Source organism: Suncus etruscus, chromosome 6 (genome assembly GCF_024139225.1).
Source record: "Suncus etruscus isolate mSunEtr1 chromosome 6, mSunEtr1.pri.cur, whole genome shotgun sequence".
In the NCBI taxonomy this organism is placed as follows: domain Eukaryota; kingdom Metazoa; phylum Chordata; class Mammalia; order Eulipotyphla; family Soricidae; genus Suncus; species Suncus etruscus.
This window is the reverse complement of record NC_064853.1, coordinates 96,246,116-96,265,573: the sequence shown is the minus strand read 5'-3', so window position 1 is coordinate 96,265,573 and position 19,458 is coordinate 96,246,116. Positions and strand designations below refer to the sequence as shown.

General features: G+C 41.9%; 1 protein-coding gene across 1 annotated transcript in view; it reads left to right on the top strand.

The window, feature by feature from the left end:
• ETV5 (ETS variant transcription factor 5) overlaps nt 1–18,243 on the top strand; it is a 78,355-nt gene extending 60,112 nt beyond the window's left edge. The window contains exons 10-13 of the mRNA XM_049775869.1: nt 4,948–5,016; nt 5,177–5,346; nt 10,433–10,534; nt 16,938–18,243. Coding sequence (XP_049631826.1) covers nt 4,948–5,016; nt 5,177–5,346; nt 10,433–10,534; nt 16,938–17,159 — 563 coding nt within the window. The 3' untranslated portion in view covers nt 17,160–18,243. The remainder of the gene's footprint in view (nt 1–4,947; nt 5,017–5,176; nt 5,347–10,432; nt 10,535–16,937) is intronic.
• The last annotated feature ends 1,215 nt before the right edge of the window (nt 18,244–19,458 follow it).

Sequence of the window (19,458 nt, the reverse complement as noted above, 5' to 3'; positions counted from 1 at the left end):
TTTGAGGGCCACGGTGTTCAAGGATTACACCTGGCTCTATGCTCAGAAACTATTCCTGGTAGTGCTCAGGGGGTGATGTGGGATATTGAGGACTGAACCCAGGTTAGCTACATGCAAGGCTAGCACACTACCCGTTGTACTCTCACTCTGGCCCCCTTAGAACTTTTTTTGTTTGTTTGTTTTGGGGCCACAACCGGTGATGTTCAGGGGTTGCTCCTGGCTATGCACTCAGAAATCGCTCCTGGCTTGGGGGCCATATGGGATGCCAGAGGATTGAACCGCTGTCCATCCTAGGCTAGCGCGGGCAAAGCATATACGCCTTACTGCCACTACTCCAGTCCCCCTCTTAAAGTTTTGATGTCCAGGGGCCAGAGAGAAAGCATGGAGGTAAGGTGTTTGCCTTTCATGCAGGAGGTCATCAGTTCGAATCCTGGCGTTCCATATGGTCCCCCGTGCCTGCCAGGAGCAATTTCTGAGCCTAGAGACAGGAATAACCCCTGAGCACTGCGGGTGTGACCTAAAAACCACACACAAAAAAAGTTTTCACCCAGAGTAATTAAATAAGCTGTTTGAGGGGCCAGAGCAATAGCACAGTGGTAGGGCATTTTCCTGGCACACAGCTGATGCAGGACAGACCTGGCTCAATCCCTGGCATCCCATATGGTCCACCTAGCCAGGAGCAATTTCCGAGCACCTAGCCAGGAGTAACCTCTGAGCGTCACTGGGTATGGCTCAAACACCACCCCCAAAATATTCAGCAACTTGAGGTTGAAATCTTCCCAAACTTGTGTAGTTTTAAAGCCTCCAGAGGGAATTCCAGTGTTTATCTAAGGTTGTCAGCTCCTGCCCTCTAAAGTCTTAGAGGACAGTCCCAGGAGCACTAGGAAGCATTGGATGGTTTTCCTACATGGCTAGGTCACAGGAGCTGGTCAGCTAATCCCCCACTGAATTGGTTGGAGTTGACACCTGTTTCTTGACTTCATCCCAGTGAAGCTCTTGGTGAGAGTGTAGACCTGAGAGTGAAAGCTGTCTGCTGGACCTCAGAGATCAACCCACACAGCTGTGTGCGGCTTGCTTCCAGGTCTCCAGTGTTTCCACAGCAGAAATTGATGTCTGCAGCCGGCAAACCACGAGTGAGAGGGGAAGAGAGGGAGCCCAATAGTTAGCGTAATTACAACATTTAGGAAAGGAGCATGCTCCTAAGGGATATATTTTTAGTCAGGCACAGGCTTGCTTACTACACACATTGTGGCAGGTTCGCATGATTTCCTTCTTCCACCCCAGTTCATTTCATCCCCTTTTTGACCCTACACACCCCAAAGAATTTTGTTTCAAAGAAATCAGCATTCATAATTGCTGTAAATTACCCTGACATGGTTCTTCTATCCTTGTAAGGCTTCTTGACCACAGATGCTGGTAAAACAGTGAAACAAACCTATCTGATTGGCATCTGTGATTACTAAGGTAGCCATCCTGCCTTGTGCATTCCCCTGGAATCTTTGCACGCTGTTCTAAGCCCTTCGTTTCCACCTTGCTCCTCAAACAGGTTCCTTCCTGCCACCCTTAACGTGAATGATTAAATGGTTGTGGCTACAACTGATAAAACCGCTAGTGCAGTTTCAACAGACTTCAGTCTGACTTAAGCCCACAGCATCTTCCAGATGTTTTCGAGAACCACATGCTGTAATGACTGGAAACCACAAAATATACCAGAACCGATAACTCACAGCCAGAACATCCTCTGATTACTTAGGAAAATAAAATCTAGACTTGACCCCAGATTTACATTGTTTTTCCTTGTTTGCTATGAAAGTCTTATCTTTGGACTCTAAAATAAACAATAGCACATTTGACAGGTATATAACTGAAGTAGTTCACTAATAATAAGAATAAGAGTAGTAAAACAACACTGGATTATACAAGTCTATATGGAAAGTGAGGACATAGTGTTTCCTGAATGCCAAAGCCAAAAACAAATTTATGGATTCATTCATTCTTATTGATGTGTATTATGACAATTTGTCATAAAAATCAAAGTTTCTAACAACTTGGCAATCCGTTTATCACTGAAGTCACTGAATATCTGACTGAAAGAAAGTTAGCATTGAATACTTAATATTTTGTGTTTAGTTTTAGTTTGGTTGGGAGAAAGGCAGGCTGTACTTGGTAGTGCTCAGAGACTTATGCCTCGTTGCTCTGTACTCAGGGCCTCAGACTGGAATGCCAAGATTGACACAGGTCAGCTACGTGCACAAGAGCCCTGCCTCACTGTACTCTCACTTGGGTGTCAGAATTTTAATGGCTTTTAAATAAAATAAAGGTTATAGATTCATAGTAAAAGTAATACTTAGCATTATCATATATAGAATGTTGTAAGGATGTTAAGATATTCAGGGCATGGTTATTCTCAAATAATTTGAAATTCAGAAGATACAAATTAAGAGTCTCACATTATCCATTTAATTCCTTCTTTTAAATTTTTTTTACTTAGAGGTGGTATTCTGGGACTCCTGCAGTGCTAGGGATTGAATCTGGGCCACCTCCATGCAATGTATGCACTTCAGCCTATCAAGCTACCTTGCCAGCTCCTGTCCAGTTAATTTCTTAAAAACACTGTGCAGTCACTATATTTACCTTTTCTTTTTTTTTTTTGGTTTTTGGGCCACACCCGGAATTGCTCAGGGGTTACTCCTGACTGTCTGCTCAGAAATAGCTCCTGGCAGGCACAGGGGACCATATGGGACACCGGGATTCAAACCAACCACCTTTGGTCCTGGAGTGGCTGCTTGCAAGGCAAACGCCGCTGTGCTATCTCTCTGGGTCCTATATTTACCTTTTTTAACTACCATTTTTATTGTACACTTATATACTGGGAGCTATTCCTGGCCCTTCATTGTAAAGATAAGAGACCAATGAAACAAGTTCTTAGAATAAATTTTAGAATAACCTTATAAAAAGTAGGAATTATCTATCCTACTTTTCACATTTGTGACCTGGAACAGAAACGTTGGTTCAGAAGTTAGTTCTCCTTAGGGCCCATCACTTTGGCTCTATCTACATTATACACTGTATCATATCTTGATCATTGTCCTATTTTATATTGTCTCTCTTCACTAGTTGGGATGCACTGTCAAAAGCAGAGACCAAATCTATTTTTGTTATGTATACCCTTTTAGCACATAGTCTGGCATAAATATGTATTGGATTAAGTTTAAATCGGTACCCATAAAAAAAAATTTCTTCCTTTGGATATAGTTATACAATAAAGAACTAAAGCTTAGGACAGATAAAAGAGAAAGAAACCCCAAAACCATCTCATGTTGTTCTCAGCTAAGCAGTATTTCCCTAGCTCTGGTCTCTTAAAAATTATGCTGGTTATGGGGTAGATAGTAGAGGGGTTTGCCTTGCACTGGCAAACATGGGTTCGATTCTCAACACTACAGTCACCTAAACATCACTAGGAGTGATCCTTTAGCACAGGCAAGTATGGCCTCAAAACAAAACAAAGATTTTAAATCCCACCAAAAGGCTGTTTGATCCAGGCTCTGAGAGCAGAGACAGAAACAGCAGGTCATTTCTTACCTACTTTTATCTGTGGATTTTTCAAGTCACTGCAAATCCTTTAGATACTCTAATGATTTAACTCTTTCATACCCACCTCTTTCTGTCTCTCTCCCTCTCTGTATGTCCAGTGCACACATTTATGCCACACGGCCCTCAGAATTAACCAGATAATGGAGGGCAGGGGCACTACAAACCACTTGGGTTTATCAGATGGCACCTCAGTACTTCTCCTGAGACATACACTAGTCAATAGCCAAATACAGGTATGTTCATATCCCTGCCACAAGCCAGACTGCATAGATGGAAGTGGGCTCCATCAAGTCTGCTTTTCCTCTTACTTTGATTTGTACTCTTGACTTTGTCAGGAGATTTGATGGCAGAATAGTCAGCCTTCATATTGCCCTGAGTTGTAGACTGAGAGGGCCAATTTACCCTTTCTTCTCCTTGACCCCACTTGACCTTTTTGCTTGCTTACTTTTCATTTCCTCTTAAGTTATGTGGTTGGGCCAGTCACACCCCTTTCTGGATCACTCGTTTTTGTTTTATGGGGTTTTTTGTTTGTTTGTTTTGGGGCCACACCCAGTGACGCTCGGGTTACTCCTGGCTATGCGCCCAGAAATCGCTCCTGGCTTGGAAGACCATATGGGACGCCAGGTGATCGAACCTTGTCCTAGGCTGGTGCACACAAGGCAAACACCTTATGGCTGTGCCACCGCTCCAGCCCCTGGATCACTCATTTTACCCTTCTAGGATGAGCAAGTTTTATTGCTAGAAAGTCTCTTCATATTCCTTCCACTGGATCAGAAGATAATGCCTTCTGTTTACTTTTAAATTATTGCTTATTGCAGTTATCTCCACCTATGTCCTTGCTCACAGAGGCAGTGTTCTCAACTCCCCAGGCTTTTCTCCTAATTAAACAAAGGGTGTGGGCAGTCAGGGAAAATTTTTGGAAAAGTTAAAATTAATATTTGCTAAGAGGAAAATGGCAAGACGATGTACAGTCCCACCAAATCCCCCCCCCCCCAGTGAGGCCTACTGAAATAGATGAGATACCTTTTTAGATAGGAAGGCTTAGTCACAGCACTGCTCTGTACAGCCGTCATAAGCATGATGTGAAGAAACTTAGCGATCCAGGGCCCCCCAACCTCCCAATCATCCTAGCTCTAAGAGCAGAAATGGCCATCGCCCTCACTGGTGATTGCCTCCAAACATGAGCACCTAAGTCCCTTTCGCCCTGACCCCAGGTTCAGTCTGCGTAGACACAACAGTGAGTAGAACTTTGCAGCTAAATGTAGAATCTCCTTTTAGTCCTTAAATCCAGAGTTTTAGTGAAAGATAGAATTTGTTAAGCTACATAGTTTTTCTTTTTCAATCCCCCTTCAGGTTTTTCCTATGAAAAAGATCCCCGGTTGTATTTCGATGACGCCTGTGTTGTTCCTGAGAGACTGGAGGGTAAGTTAACCCCTCCCTGGTTTTTGGTGGGCTAGAGGATTGGAGGAATCCGAGAACCTTGGTCAGTATGGGCCATAGCAACTTTTTTTTTCTCTTCTTTCCCAAATCACTTGAGAAACATAAAGCTTAACTGTTGCACATGGATCTTGGTTCCAAACAGGCAAAGTCAAACAGGAGCCAACGATGTATCGCGAGGGCCCCCCATACCAGAGGAGAGGTTCTCTTCAGCTGTGGCAGTTCCTGGTTACCCTTCTGGATGACCCAGCCAATGCCCACTTCATTGCCTGGACAGGCCGAGGCATGGAGTTCAAGCTGATAGAACCAGAGGAGGTAAGACGATGCTGGATTTGGATTTGCTCAGAACTTACTCCTGGCAGTGCTCAGGAGATCATCACATGTTCTATCAGGGATTGAACCAGGGTGTGGCCATATGTACGGTGCCTCCTCTACTTTGTCAGACCCTCTCACAAAACTATGACTCGTAATGAAGCTTGCTTGTGCTTAGAGCTTCACTGAGGCTTTTTGCTGTGTTACATATCTCTACCTTTCCATTCACACTCTGGCCTGACCAGAGAAACTTGGTGTAGTGCCTTTCCTGTTTAACCTTTTAAAATTCAAGGAAACGTAGGGTTCGCCACATAAACTTTACAAAAGATAGCAGTGACACTTCTCAAAATCTGAGGAATGCAGCTCTTGAGACCTAAATTCGAGGGCATCTATTTTCCTTTGTGGGTAGTCTATTGCAACAGTTGCTTCAGTGATATCCAACTGGTTTTAGTGTCATCTTTCATATTATCACACATCCTGTATCTGATATGAATATCATTTTCTGAAAGTTTGTTAGTATAATACAGGAAGCAGCTGTCCCACTGTGTATCTCAAGCTGCTTTAATAAATAAAATGATCAGAGGTGGGTCATTTTTATGAGCATAGATATTTTCTTAAGTATATCATGTGGCATCAAGGTAGTTTAGAGTTGACACACACCTTTATTGTCTTGTAATAGGGAAAGAAACATTGATATTTCTCAGAACTCTTGACAAAAGTCTTTCTACATATCACACAATGAATGAAGTCAGTCTCTTGGCTTAGTATGCTATACAGTGAAAAAAATCAGGACTGGTTTCTTCACTTCTATTTGACTTGGAATCTAGAGGGATTAGAAATAGAAAATTTGAGAGTGTACTCTGAATATCTAGAAAATAATACTAATTTTGGTGATAAAGTAACTTTAGCCATGTGTTGTGAGCCAGCAGAGCAGACAATAGCTTTGGGTTGTCACTGAAATGGAAACAGGATGCTTGGAGGGTACTCGCTACCATTTTAGATGTTCTGCTAGTATGGGGCACAACTGGACATACCAAAAGGGATTTTTGATGAGTGCAGTAATTAGCAACAGGGAAAGTCATCACCTGGCTCAGCTTAGAAGAAACTGGTCTGGGGCCAGAGAGATAGCACAGTGGTAGGGCATTTGCCTCGCACACAGCCAATTCAGGACTAACATGGTTTGAATCCCAGCATCCCATTTGGTCCCCCAAGCCTGCCAGGAGTAGCACCTGAGCACGGATGGTTGTAACCCAAAAGCAAAGGAAAAAAATAAAAAAGAGAAGAAACTGGGCCCGGAGAGATAGCACAGCAGCGTTTGCCTTGCAAGCAGCCAATCCAGGACCAAAGGTGGTTGGTTCGAATCCCGGTGTCCCATATGGTCCCATATGGTCCCGTGCCTGCCAGGAGCTATTTCTGAGCAGACAGCCAGGAGTAACCCCTGAGCAACACTGGGTGTGGCCCAAAAACCAAAAAAAAAAAAAAAAAGAGAGAGAGAGAGAGAGAAGAAACTGGTCTGAAAGAGAGTGTGTGTATTGGAAACTTAGGATGATTCCTGATGGGAAAGAAAATAAGAAAGGCTTCCCTCGGGGCAGTTATGAAGGAAGATGGCTGATGGTCTTCATGGCCTTGCTCCCTGTCATTCAGAAAACTGCACATGAGTTATCATGGCCTATCACTACTGTTTGCAGGAATCAGTACCTCAGGAGCAGCAGGTTTTTGTGCTGCTATGTCTCATATAGAAATGGAACCATATTTTAGGCCCCAACCACCCTAGAGAGCCACCTCCTCCACATTTGCTTTCCTCATAGCATGGCTGGGTTTATGTGTATTCTGAGGAAAACCTGTTTCCTAGATTCACTAAGGCCTCTTGAAAGTAAATCTGTCATGTGAGCAGCCCTTATTGATTTACCTCATTTCACAAACAGGAGCTTTTATTACTTTATTGCCACTGCCTCAGGCCTGAGCACAGACTGTCCAACTGCAGGTAAACCTGGTTATGACCCTTTAGTAAAGCTGTTATTGAATCTTCCACTCTCCTACTAGTGGTAAAGAAAATTATGAACAGATGGCAAAGGGCCCCAGCTTTCCTCCTTGATACAGACACTCAGATGAATCCAGAATGCTCATAACTGCCCAGCAGCCAAGTCACGAGAGAAGCCTGTGGTGCCCTTGAACCTCCCCCAGCTGTTGAGCAGCTTGGTCTCTTCAGGAAGTGCGCCCTTCCATCCCACCTAGAAATCCCCGAACTTTCCAGAAGCTCCCAGTGTTTCCTTTCTCCTCGTCAGGGCTGGTTCTGATCCACATATACACACGGGCCACAGGACCAACATTTGTGAGGTTTCTCCCACTTTTCTTCTCTGTGTAACTTGTTTCCATCAGGAAGATACCAACTCCTTGAAAAAGCTGTACGATGTTGTCATGATGGTGCTAGGGTGTAGGGGGTGGGTGGGGGGGTGTAGCTTGAAGGGTGAAGCGGAGGAGGAAGCTGTTTGGGACGTAATTGTAGGCAGCTGTGTGGCTGAGTAGTGCACTCTGGGTAATTATCCATAATATCCATTACACTGTGCATGGAAATTGTGGTTTTAGAACTGCGTTTTGGCAGGCCCCCTAATCAAATGTCTTTTGATAGTCATCCAGCTTAGCACCCTCTCAATTATGACTGACTCGGCTTTAATCTGGAGCCATTTTCCCTGTGAATCTGCATTAATGAATATTTTGGGGGGTAGGGTTGTTTGTTGAACATATGGCAGATAACTGATGCCATGGGGAGGGTTAAAAGGAGAGGCTATTAGAAGGAGCCACTCCCGGGATAGAGGCTGTTCTCTCTTGAAAAGGAAGATAGAGGTACACGAGTCCTTTTAACTCCTTCAGCCTCAGTCTTTAAAGATGTGTGCTATCAAAGTGCTGAATGGGAAACATGAAAGGAGAAGAGTGGGGAAACAAGCTACAGCATGCTCCCCTCGCCCCAGAAATGGGGCAGCCCTAATTTCCAGCTGCTCTGAAGTTGTGCAGCATCATGCATTACTGGAGTAGGAGCTGCCCGGCTGGCGACTACTGAATCACACAGGGCCCTGGCCCAAGAAGATGAGTCAGTAACTATGGCTACCAAAGCTGCTTGGAAACCTGTACAGACGAAAACCTCTTCCCCAGTGAAATCCTGCATGTACAAAGGGGTCCTCCTGGAAGTTGAAGAATATCCCTGGTTTGTTTTCTCCCACTGAACAGGGGTCAAAATGATCACCAGGGCTGCTTTAGGAGTCTTCTGTATCAATAGTGACTGATAGCAGCTGAAGCCTATTTTCTCAGCATCCTATGGTTAGAACAGGGCCAAGAAATAATGTATGTGTATTTGGTTAGGGTTTCTTTTCACCACAATTTCCACTGGCTTAAAATATTTGCCTTTTAAAAACCAGGGATGTAGTTTTGGATGAATTCTGCCCTTGGAGCTACAACAAAAGTGAAGATGAACAGGAGGAATGTTTCAGAGAAAGGATAGTAAGGGACAAGCAGTGTGCCTCTAGCAATGGAGAACAAATGAGTGAAGTTTCACCATTTCTTACGTAGTCAAATGAAGTCATAATGATTGATTTATATATAATTATGGATGGATGGATGGATGGATGGATGTATATTTACATAGATGTTTTCTTCCCTACTTACTACATAATTTCTGGTATTTATGAAAAGTCATTTTAGAATCTTGAATTTGTGTTTTACCTGGAATACTTTAAGGAAAAACTTAAAATACTGTTTCATGATTTACTTTTTTTTTGTAGGGGAAAGGGGGACTGAGGGTTAGTTTTGGGGCCACACCCAGGGCTTACTCCTGGCTTTGCACTCAGGGATCACTCCCAGTGGTGCTCAGGGATGCTAAGGATTGAACCCAGGTCAGCAATTGCAAGTCAAATTTCTTAGGTCCCTGTCTCCATGATTTACTTTTCTATTGCAGTCTCCCTGCTTCCCATTCCAAAGAATCTGCTTTTCACCCTCCATAGGGGGTCTCACCAAGTTGATCTTGGGGGATATTGGGCCACCAGGACTATACTCCACAATGTTTGTGGAAGAGAGTGGAAGGGGTCATGTAGTGCCACAGATGGAACTCCAGGCCTCTTACATGCTAGTCTTGTACTATATCAATTTGAGCTATCTTCGTAATCCTTTAGAGGTCAAAGGATTATGTTTATTTTGCCTTTTTAAGAAAAATTCCAACACTGACCAAAAATGTTAAAAACCTGCCTCCTTGTTTGCAAACATCTAAAATATCACTGAGAAGTTTCATATTTCCAAAGTTAAATCATCCTCAATCTGAATAGTATTTTGGCTACTGAAATATTCAAACAAATTGATTCGCTATTCTGATCATTGGAAATTTTCTTTTTTTTTTTTTTATCCAAAGCTCCCAATTTTCTCTTGCCCCTTCACTGTACCTCAGGTGGACTATGTTGGATCTTATGCACTCCAGAACAATTTGGGGAGCCCTGTTAATTTTTCATTAAGTGGATAAATGATGCTACATGCTTTAATGTCTGTTCTGCTAGTCTGCTGGGAGCAAGGGATCAGATAGCAGCAAGCAGAAAATGTCTGATTCCCTCTTATTCCACGAGCTGCAATAAGTAAATATCTCCCAGCCCCTCTCCAATCTTATTAGAATTGAACTTTTGCTCTGCTGGCCCATTAGCAACTCACTAGTGTGTTTCTAATGTTTCAGGAATGACCATTCTAATTATCCCTTATTGACTGCTACAGAAACCATAGCACTTAATGGCAACATGTTAATGGTCTATGGGTATTGGTCAATAATTCATATGTGGAGAAACGGTAGAGTGCCTGCTTCCTCTGGGACCTCCGCCAAGCTCATTGCAATCTTGCAGCGCTAGAATTCTTCCACCTCTAGATCTCACTTCTTAGCACTGTGACTGAATCATCATCTTGGTGGAATATTTGGTCTTGAAGGGATAAAATGCTTTTCCTGCCAGGTGAGGGAAATGGATCATTGATCAAAGCAGTCAGTTGATAGAGCTGACTCTCCTGGCATGGGGAACAAACTAGTAGGCTACTAGGAATAAGTTTCCATTGCTTTTTCTCTCAGGTTGCTCGCCGCTGGGGCATCCAGAAGAACCGGCCTGCCATGAACTATGACAAGCTCAGCCGCTCTCTCCGCTATTACTATGAAAAGGGCATCATGCAGAAGGTGAGCAGTTAGAATGATGTTTGGACTACATTGACTCTGTCAAAGACAATGCCAGTGTCAACTAAGACTGTTTACAGTATTCACGGGGAGGGTCCCCAAGCACTGCCAAGAGAGTTCCCTGAGCTTAGAGCTAGGAATAAGCCCCTGAGCTCAGGCAGGTATGTGCACGTGTCGCGCGCACACACACACACACACACACACACACACACACATATTAAAAGCACCTTTCAAGGTCTTGGCTGCATGAAGACCAGAGTTGGTATGGAGTGCACACAGTAAATTGGGCTCCTCCATTTTTCTTAAACTTCTGAAATAGGTAACTCTTGTTTTCCTAAAATAGGAAGTAAAGAAATCAACCTATTAGAAGCTGTAGATGTTATAACTTCATGACCTCCAAATCTCCTGTTTAATATTCTCAAGAATGCTAGGGGAGTAAGGAAAACTTTCTCCTTAAGAACCTATATAAGGGGCCGGGCGGTGGCGCTAAAGGTAAGGTGCCTGCCTTGCCTGCGCTAGCCTTGGACGGACCACAGGTTCGATCCCCCGGTGTCCCATATGGTCCCCCAAGCCAGGAGCAACTTCTGAGCGCATAGCCAGGAGTAACCCCTGAGCGTCACCGGGTGTGGCCCAAAAACCAAAAAAAAAAAAAAAGAACCTATATAAATGAACTTGTATCATAAACCAAAGGTTTATAAAATGGCAGGAAAAGTGCCTGGCTCTGTGGGTTGCTCTTTGCAGGATAAAGGATGAAGTGTCTTGAGGAAGCTGGTATCAAACCTATCATGGAATTAATAGGGAAGAACCCTGAAAAACCGTTTAGCCATCAGCTTCAAACTGTGCCATTCCTTGGATCCTATCCTTGGACAGCCTGCACGGGGGCAGCTGACAAAGATTCATTGGTACAAACATGAGTCAATGCCAAGAACTTGCCTATACTGAAGCCAGGTTTATACTTCTTTCTCGTAGGCAAGTTATGTGACCCTTTACACTCCTCTCCACTTCAAAAAACATTAAAAAATATTAAGTAACTTTCTATGCATGATCTTATGGTTATTTTGATCTTGTCATGCACTGTAGTACTCCAAGGCTGTACATTGGGTGAACAGCTTCTAGCTCCCATTTTCTCACTCATCCTTGACTGTATTTACTAAACAGTATAGAAAAACTGGGGCTAACATGTGGCCATCCTTTTTTTCCACAAAGGTAGTATTTGCATACTGCAGAATACATGCATGTAAGTGATGAAGGATACAGTCCAGTGTAGATTGTTACAAGGCCTGTGTTCTGACTCAGCAGTAAGAATATTTGCATGTATGAGGCCCAGGGGTCAATCTGCAAGACCTACCCCCTCACACATACAACTATTAAATTTAACTAAGGACCAGAACATTCCTAATGCCTTCATTACCTAGCCAGCCCCTACTTGTTTTGTCTCAATAATTACCTTTCGTGCCAAGAATCTAAAGTCTTCAGACTGGGTTACATGGTTTTCTTTTCTGCTTGTAATGACCTTCACTTATCTCTGTCACTGTCCTCCTCTCAATATTATAAACCACTTGTTAATTCTCAGAATTTATTCTCAATACCCCATGGAATTAAAAGTGTCTTTGGAGCAGGATTGGGGATTTGACAAAGTAAATTAAATACTCAACTCTCCTTACCTACCTCCCCCTCCTTTTTTTAAGAGTCAGCTCACATTTTTTTAATAATAAAGATAATATTTAATAAACACATACATATTGAAATCACAGAAATGTTACATACAAATAGCCCCTTTATGATGAAGCAAAGAGTTTGGTTGGAATAAAATTATAAAATAAAATTGTAGCTTCTAAAAGATAATTTCTGGGGCCCAGAGAGATAGCACAGCGGTGTTTGCCTTGCAAGCAGCCGATCCAGGACCAAAGGTGGTTGGTTCGAATCCCGGTGCCCCATATGGTCCCCCATACCTGCCAGGAGCTATTTCTGAGCAGACAGCCAGGAGTAACCCCTGAGCACCGCCGGGTGTGGCCCAAAAACAAAAGCAAAAAAAAAAGATAATTTCTGCATAATGCAAATTCTTTTATTTCACAGTTCTTAGGGATCACTCCTGTTAGTATTATGGTGATTGAACTGGGGTAGTGATATGCAAGGCAAATTCTTTAACCTATGCTAATTTGTAAAGACCCTATTTCTCCAGCCCACAAATTCATGAGTACTACACAAATTAAAATCTACAGGAAAACAATATGATAGGGAAAAGTGAACTTTTAGGACCAGAACAACAGTGCAATGGGAAGGCTGCTTCATTTGCATACAACCGAGCATTCATTTAGTCCACGGCATCCCTTTTGGTCCTCCAAACATAGCATAGGTGATTCCTGAGTGCAGAACCAGGAGTAACGCCCGAATACTGTTGAGTGTGACTCAGAAACAACCTTTCGCCTCTCCTCAAAAGTGGACATTAATTTTAGATTGCTATTTGAATGAAATATGCAATAAAATAGGAGTAACGTTTTAATTTAAAGACTATGAAGTAGGAGATATTTATACAATATAAAGTTGCACTTGTAGCAGAATTGAGTCTGCCCTTACTAAACCAAGTTTTCAACAATACTTGTGACTAGCTACTATTGAACTTTCAGAATATCTGAGGGTTATAACAACATTTTACAAAAATGTTCTTTCACTGAGTGACGTCTGTGTGTGTGTGTGTATGTGTGTATAAGTGACCTATGTATAAAATAAAAGATTGGCCACACATTAGCCACAGTTTTTTTATACTGTTTAGTAGAAAGAGTCAAGGATGAGTGAAAAAAGTGGGAGCTAGAAGCTGTTCATGCTATGCACAGCATTGGAGCACTACAATGCACTAAAAGGTCAAAATAACCACAAGATCATGCATGAAAGCTACTTGATATTTTTTTGAAGTAGGAAGGAGAGTAAAGATCACGTAACTTGCCTATGAGAAAGGATAGACCTGCCCGTATATATTATATAATATGTAAATATATAAAATGATCCAAAGTTATCCATTCTCTTTAACTTCAAGAAACAAAATAATGTTTAATTCTCTATATTTTTCATTAAGTGAAAATCAAATGTTTTACACATATTTAAAGGTAGTTTAGGTTATAACTAAAATTATTTTTGGTTGCCTATTTTATGAGTTAAGCTTTTTAAAAGATAGTTCTCTGAAGATTAACATTCTTTCATATGCCTTTTGTCCATTTGTATATCTTCTTCGAAGAAGTTTCTGTTCATCTTGTATCACCATTTCTTATATGGTTGGATGATTTTTTTCTTGCATATTTTTGTCAGTATTTTGAATATTCCCTTATTGGGTGAGAACTCACTGGTTTTATTGTATTTACAAAGCTATTCAGCTATCATCACAATCCATTTTAAAACATTTATCACCCCCTAAAGAGACATTATTCACAGCCACTTTCATTTTTCCCTAGACATTCCTAGTCTTTCCCTCATTTTACCCCCACTTTCTCTCCATTTTCTCTTTCTCTTCTCCTCAGAGGTATTATTAGGTGAATACTCAATTCAGACAGAGTCAGTATTTCTTTGTTATATTCAATTCTTTATTCAATCTGAAGGGATGTAGCCAACACAAATATTTGAACAGTTATTTTCCAGGGAGTTGTTTCTCTGACTGGTCCCTACATTTTCAAGGGGAATAAACTTTATTTCCAAGAGTAAAAACAAGCAAAAAAAAAAAAAAAAGTCATTTAACCTCTCAGAACCTCTATTTTCAACACAAAAAATGAGAATTCTAATCTCTATTCTTAAACTCACGGGGTTTAAAAACCTACAATTGTAGGTTTTTCAGAAATCATAATGAACCACACGATAGAAGGGTCTACTATTCTCTCCATTGTGTGATATTTGAGTAAATGAGAGCCGCAATAAAAGTGAATAATAATATGCAAGTATGGAAAGGGAGCATAAAAAAGATGTAGCCTCACATCTTCCAGTTCTGAAAGGGGAAATGGGTTTACAGACTTGTTAGTGGCTGAACCAGGACTGACTTCTGACCTAATATCATTTCCCTTCTCCCTTGCTGCCTCCATATTTTTGACTTGACTCTTAGTGTGAGGAACCGAGGATTGAACATAAGATGTGTTTTATGAAAACTGAGCAGGGACAATTGGTTGTCTGCTACCCTTTGGACTTATTTTAATGAAGATTCTAAATCCAATTCAAAGACAAAAACTAGCTCCCCCCCCCCCTCTACCCCCAATTTCTATTGTTATAATTCTAAGAACTAGTACAGAACTCATGTGCTTAGACTAGACATAGAATTTTTAAGGCTTGGGATAAAACAACCACTGTAGCAAGACATTTTTTGCGGGAGAATAGGATATAATATCTCTACTTTCAGAAATTATTCTTGGCGGTACTCAGAAACCATATGAGATGCCAGGGATTGAACCTGGTTTGACTGTATGCAAAGCAAGTGTCCTCCTACTTGTACTTTTGTTTTGATCCCTGTAGCAAGACTTCTTAAGCCCAAGAATTAGAGAAACAACACCCTAGTTCTGCAGTTAAAGAGAGATTTGAACATCACAACAAAATGAAGACCAGGATCCCATTCAATATTCAAAACTGTTGAATTTAAAGTGTTGTTGTTTTTTTTTTTTAGCAATATTAGCCACTGTCCCATGCCTACGTTCTCATTATCTGAGCAAAGCCAATAATTAGGTTTGATTATTAGATTTAATTGATTACTGGGTCTCATTCTTTTGCACTGCTGCTTAAATGATGAGAGAATGTTGTTGACCTTGATAGCTGTCAGTTATATCCTGAAACCTATGAATAATCAAGGCCTTTTGCTTCCAATAATAATATGATACATAAAATTCCTATAAAGGTAGATGTCAATTCCTTTAATGTAGCTTCTGCTACTCGTGGAATGAGTAATTTAAAACTTCCAGGAAGCCAAAAAACAATTCTATTTGGCTTTGGAACAAACTTAAAATTTCCACATAGGCTCTTAGATCAGATTCTTTCTTTTAATGGATAAATTCTTTAATTGGATTACTGTAAGATATACAGTTATAATTCTTACCTTTCAAAATAGCAAAACCAAATTGAATACAGCAAGTTTTGGAAGTAACTGAAATACCATCTGACTTTTTCTTATTTAATTATTTTATTTTATTTTTTGTCTTTTGGCCACATCCAGCAGTGCTCAAGGCTTAATCCTGGCTCTGCATTCAGGAATCACTCCTAATAATGTCAGGGAACCTATGGGGTACTAGATATAGAATCTAGGTCAACCGTTCCAAGCCCACTGCCTGATTTTTAAATTGTACTTTTAAACCTCCCCTACCTTCTCCCTATTCTCTTTTTCCTTCTCCTCCTCCTCCTTTTTCTTTCATCATCTTCCTCTTCTCCACCTCTTTTCTTCTTTTTAGTAACACATGAGCAACTTTCATGTGATACTCCCCCATTAGAATAACTATTTTTCTTATATGAAAATATAAGAATATTTCTAGGGTCCAAAAGGCTAGTACAGGGTTAAATGCATATAATCCACTTTGATTCATCCCTTGACAACATTTCATCACTCTCAAGCACCATCAGTTACAGCTCTGTAAGCCCCTGACACTACAGATCCCTTGTGGGATCTGGCCACCCCAGCTTGAGTGACCGAGAATTTCTAGGAATGACCCCCTGAGCACCACTTGGGAGATAAAAAAGGAAAGAACCTATCAAAGGGCATCATGTATAGCTGAGTGATTAAAAAAGCATCTGGCTTGTAGCTACAGGCACATAATTCAATCCCCAGCATTGGCCCATATACCAGAGTTGGATCCCCAGAACCACAGCTGTGTAATCCACAGTGAAAGGTGTAAACCTCTTGGTCATCACAGCATCAGCTAAGGGACAGACAGGGAGTTTTTTTGTTTTTTAGGAAAAGAAATAGGGAGGGAGGGAGGGAGGGAAGGAGAGAAGAAGGGGAGGAGAGGGGAGGAGGAGATGATGGAAGGAAGAAAGGAGCTTAAAAAGCTTTTGAACCAAAAAGAGTACTTTAAGGAACTTACCTTACATGCGGCTGACCTACCTTTAGTCCCTTCTACCACATGGTCCCCAGGAGTGATCCTGGTGTGCCCCCCCAATTTTTTAAATGAAAGAACCTATCTAGTGTGAATTTGAAATTCAAATACTATTTTCAGTTTCTGAGCTGTAAGGTTAATAGAACAGTTAGCATACTTAGGGTAATGACTTCTCAAAATTTTTCAGGAGAAAGGCCTGGATGACTTAGATAAGCAGCTGTTAATTGAGCTTCCTTTGTTCCATGGCTAATAAACACCGTGTATGTTTTGTAAGCTTCATGCCTTCCATATATCATATGTCTTGTTTCCTCAGTCCCTGTGTCCAGCCTTACCAGTTGTGTTTTCTCTCCTAGGTGGCTGGGGAGCGATATGTCTACAAATTTGTTTGTGACCCAGATGCCCTTTTCTCCATGGCCTTTCCTGACAATCAGCGTCCGTTCCTGAAGGCAGAGTCTGAGTGTCACCTCAGTGAGGAGGAGACTCTGCCACTGACCCACTTCGAAGACAATCCCGCTTACCTCCTGGACATGGATCGCTGTGGCAGCCTCCCCTATGCCGAGGGCTTTGCTTACTAAGTTTCTGAGTGGCCAAGCAGCCAAACCCTAGAGCTAGCAGTTCCCATTCAGGCAAATGAGGGCAGTGGTTTTGTTCGTGTTTTTGGCTGTTCCTAACGCTTGCCCTTTGAGTACGAGGTGGAGAGCCCAAGCTGTCTCTGGAGTGGCGCTGGTACCGACAGACCTTGGCTGGGGAGTGGGAACAGGGAGGGGCTTAAACTACCCCAGAGGCTCAGTTCTGATCCTGACAAGGTTTCTGGGAGGTGATTTAAACCGGACCTCCTTCCCAAGGACAATATATGCAAAGCAATACCTTGTTCAAGGTAGTCCCCACCCACAGGCAAAGAGTGCATGACAATCTGCTTTTGATCATGGACTACTAAATGCCTTTACATAGAAGGGCTCGGATTTTGCACAATTGAGGAAAAGATCCCAAACCTTTCCCCCCACTTGTATGTAGATAGACTAAGTAGTCTAGGTCCAAATCATGAAGGGTTAAAGGGGTCTCTAAAATGTGGAAACTCCTCTATCTTAGAAATGCTTCCCCTTGGTCTTGAAAAAAAGCTGGGGTCATCAGCCTAGCTGTCTCACACACCACATGGTTTAGGGATAAACCGTGGCAACTCTTGGTTGAGAACCTGGCCAGGTGGTCACCACATAGAACAAGCCCCCTTCTCTTTCCAGTCACAATGTAGATGGCTTTAATCATAGAAGGATATGAAACACTTTGGACAGTATTTTGTTTTGCTTTGATTCGGGGGATTGTTTTGGTGGTTGTTTTGGGGGGAAAACAGTTTATAAACTGATTTTTGTAGTTTTGGTATTTAAAGCAAAAAAATATATATATCTCACACACACACACACACACAAACCTTTTGGTAACTGCACTGCATCCTTTAGACAGGGCAGTGCTGACTTATGAAGACGCTGCAGCTTGCAAGGGGTTCTGCTGAGGGCTGCCCCTGGGCCATGAACAAGCCCACTTCATTGCCTGCTTTGTGCTTTCTGCACCCGACAGCCTGATGGCACATTTGCACCTGAGTTGTACATTTTTGAGGTGTGTAGGGCCTCCTACACACACCACTTAGATCCTGTGTATAGTTTTCCCCCCTCGTTCACTAACATGCCCTCTGGAAAGCATATGTACATAATACAAATCATGTCCATTTGCAACCTCTTACCTGGTGGAAACCTTGGGATCCTTTCCTGGGCATGATGGATGACAATTTCCATTTCATCTGATTTGTTTTATTTCCTTTTATTATTTCATCCTTGGACTTTAAACCCTGCATATGATTCAATAGGGTTTGAGACTTACATGTGACGCTGACAGGTAAAACAGTGCTAGCATTTTAGTTTCCTGCCACCTTAAAAAAAAAAAAGTTTATGTTGATTGCTGTATTATATTGGAAACGTTTTTAAACAACCAAGCTAGAGTTACGTGAAAGTTGAGATCCAAGTAGAGGAAAAGGTACTAGAGTATGGTAGAACCTTACCCTGCTCTGCTAACAGAATGCTGTGCTCCCCACCGCTCTTGGCACGCCCTGAACAGCTGTGTTGGCCTTCAGCTGCAAAGGCCAGAGCTGACTTGGTGAGGTTATGTGTAAGACAGTGCTCTAAATTATCTTTCTATTAAAGGAGCACTCCATAATCTCAAACAGTCTCCCTCAGGACCAGCAGCATATTTGCAAAGAGGTTAACAGGATAAGGGTTGCATTTTATAACTATGGAAACATGAAGTTTTCCTCTATTGGTTGCTAATTTGCCCACAAAGGTATTGAACCTAAAGCTTGGGCTTTAATTAGCTTTGTACTCTAATCAAAGGACTCTTTCCAAACTGCATTGATAGCTTCCTAAGCGATGCATACTCTATACATAGATGCATATTTTATCCCCAACTGGCTAGAAATTTATTTGTTGTAAATGCTGTATAGGATTTTTTTTTTTTGCCCTTATACTGGTTTGGGGTTTTTTGGGTTTTTTTTGGTTGATTGGTGGTTGTTTTGTTGTTTTTGATGGCTTTATGCTGTTTTAGCAAGTACGGAAATGAATCCTGTAGCCTGAGCCCTTCTTCCCCTACTGGAGCCATGTGGCCCAGGCATCACAGGACACAGGGTCATGACATCACCGTTGCATTCCCATTGGATTCACACCTCCTGGATGGTTTGGGGGTTTGGGTTTGGTTTGGTTTGGTTTGGTTTTGGTTTTGCTTCTTTTTTTCCAGAGTGTGGAAAGTCTACAGTGCAGAAAGGCTTTTAACCTGCCAGTTGATTTGAAGTATTTTCCCCTGCGCAGGGCTGTATGCATCCTGCCAAGCTGC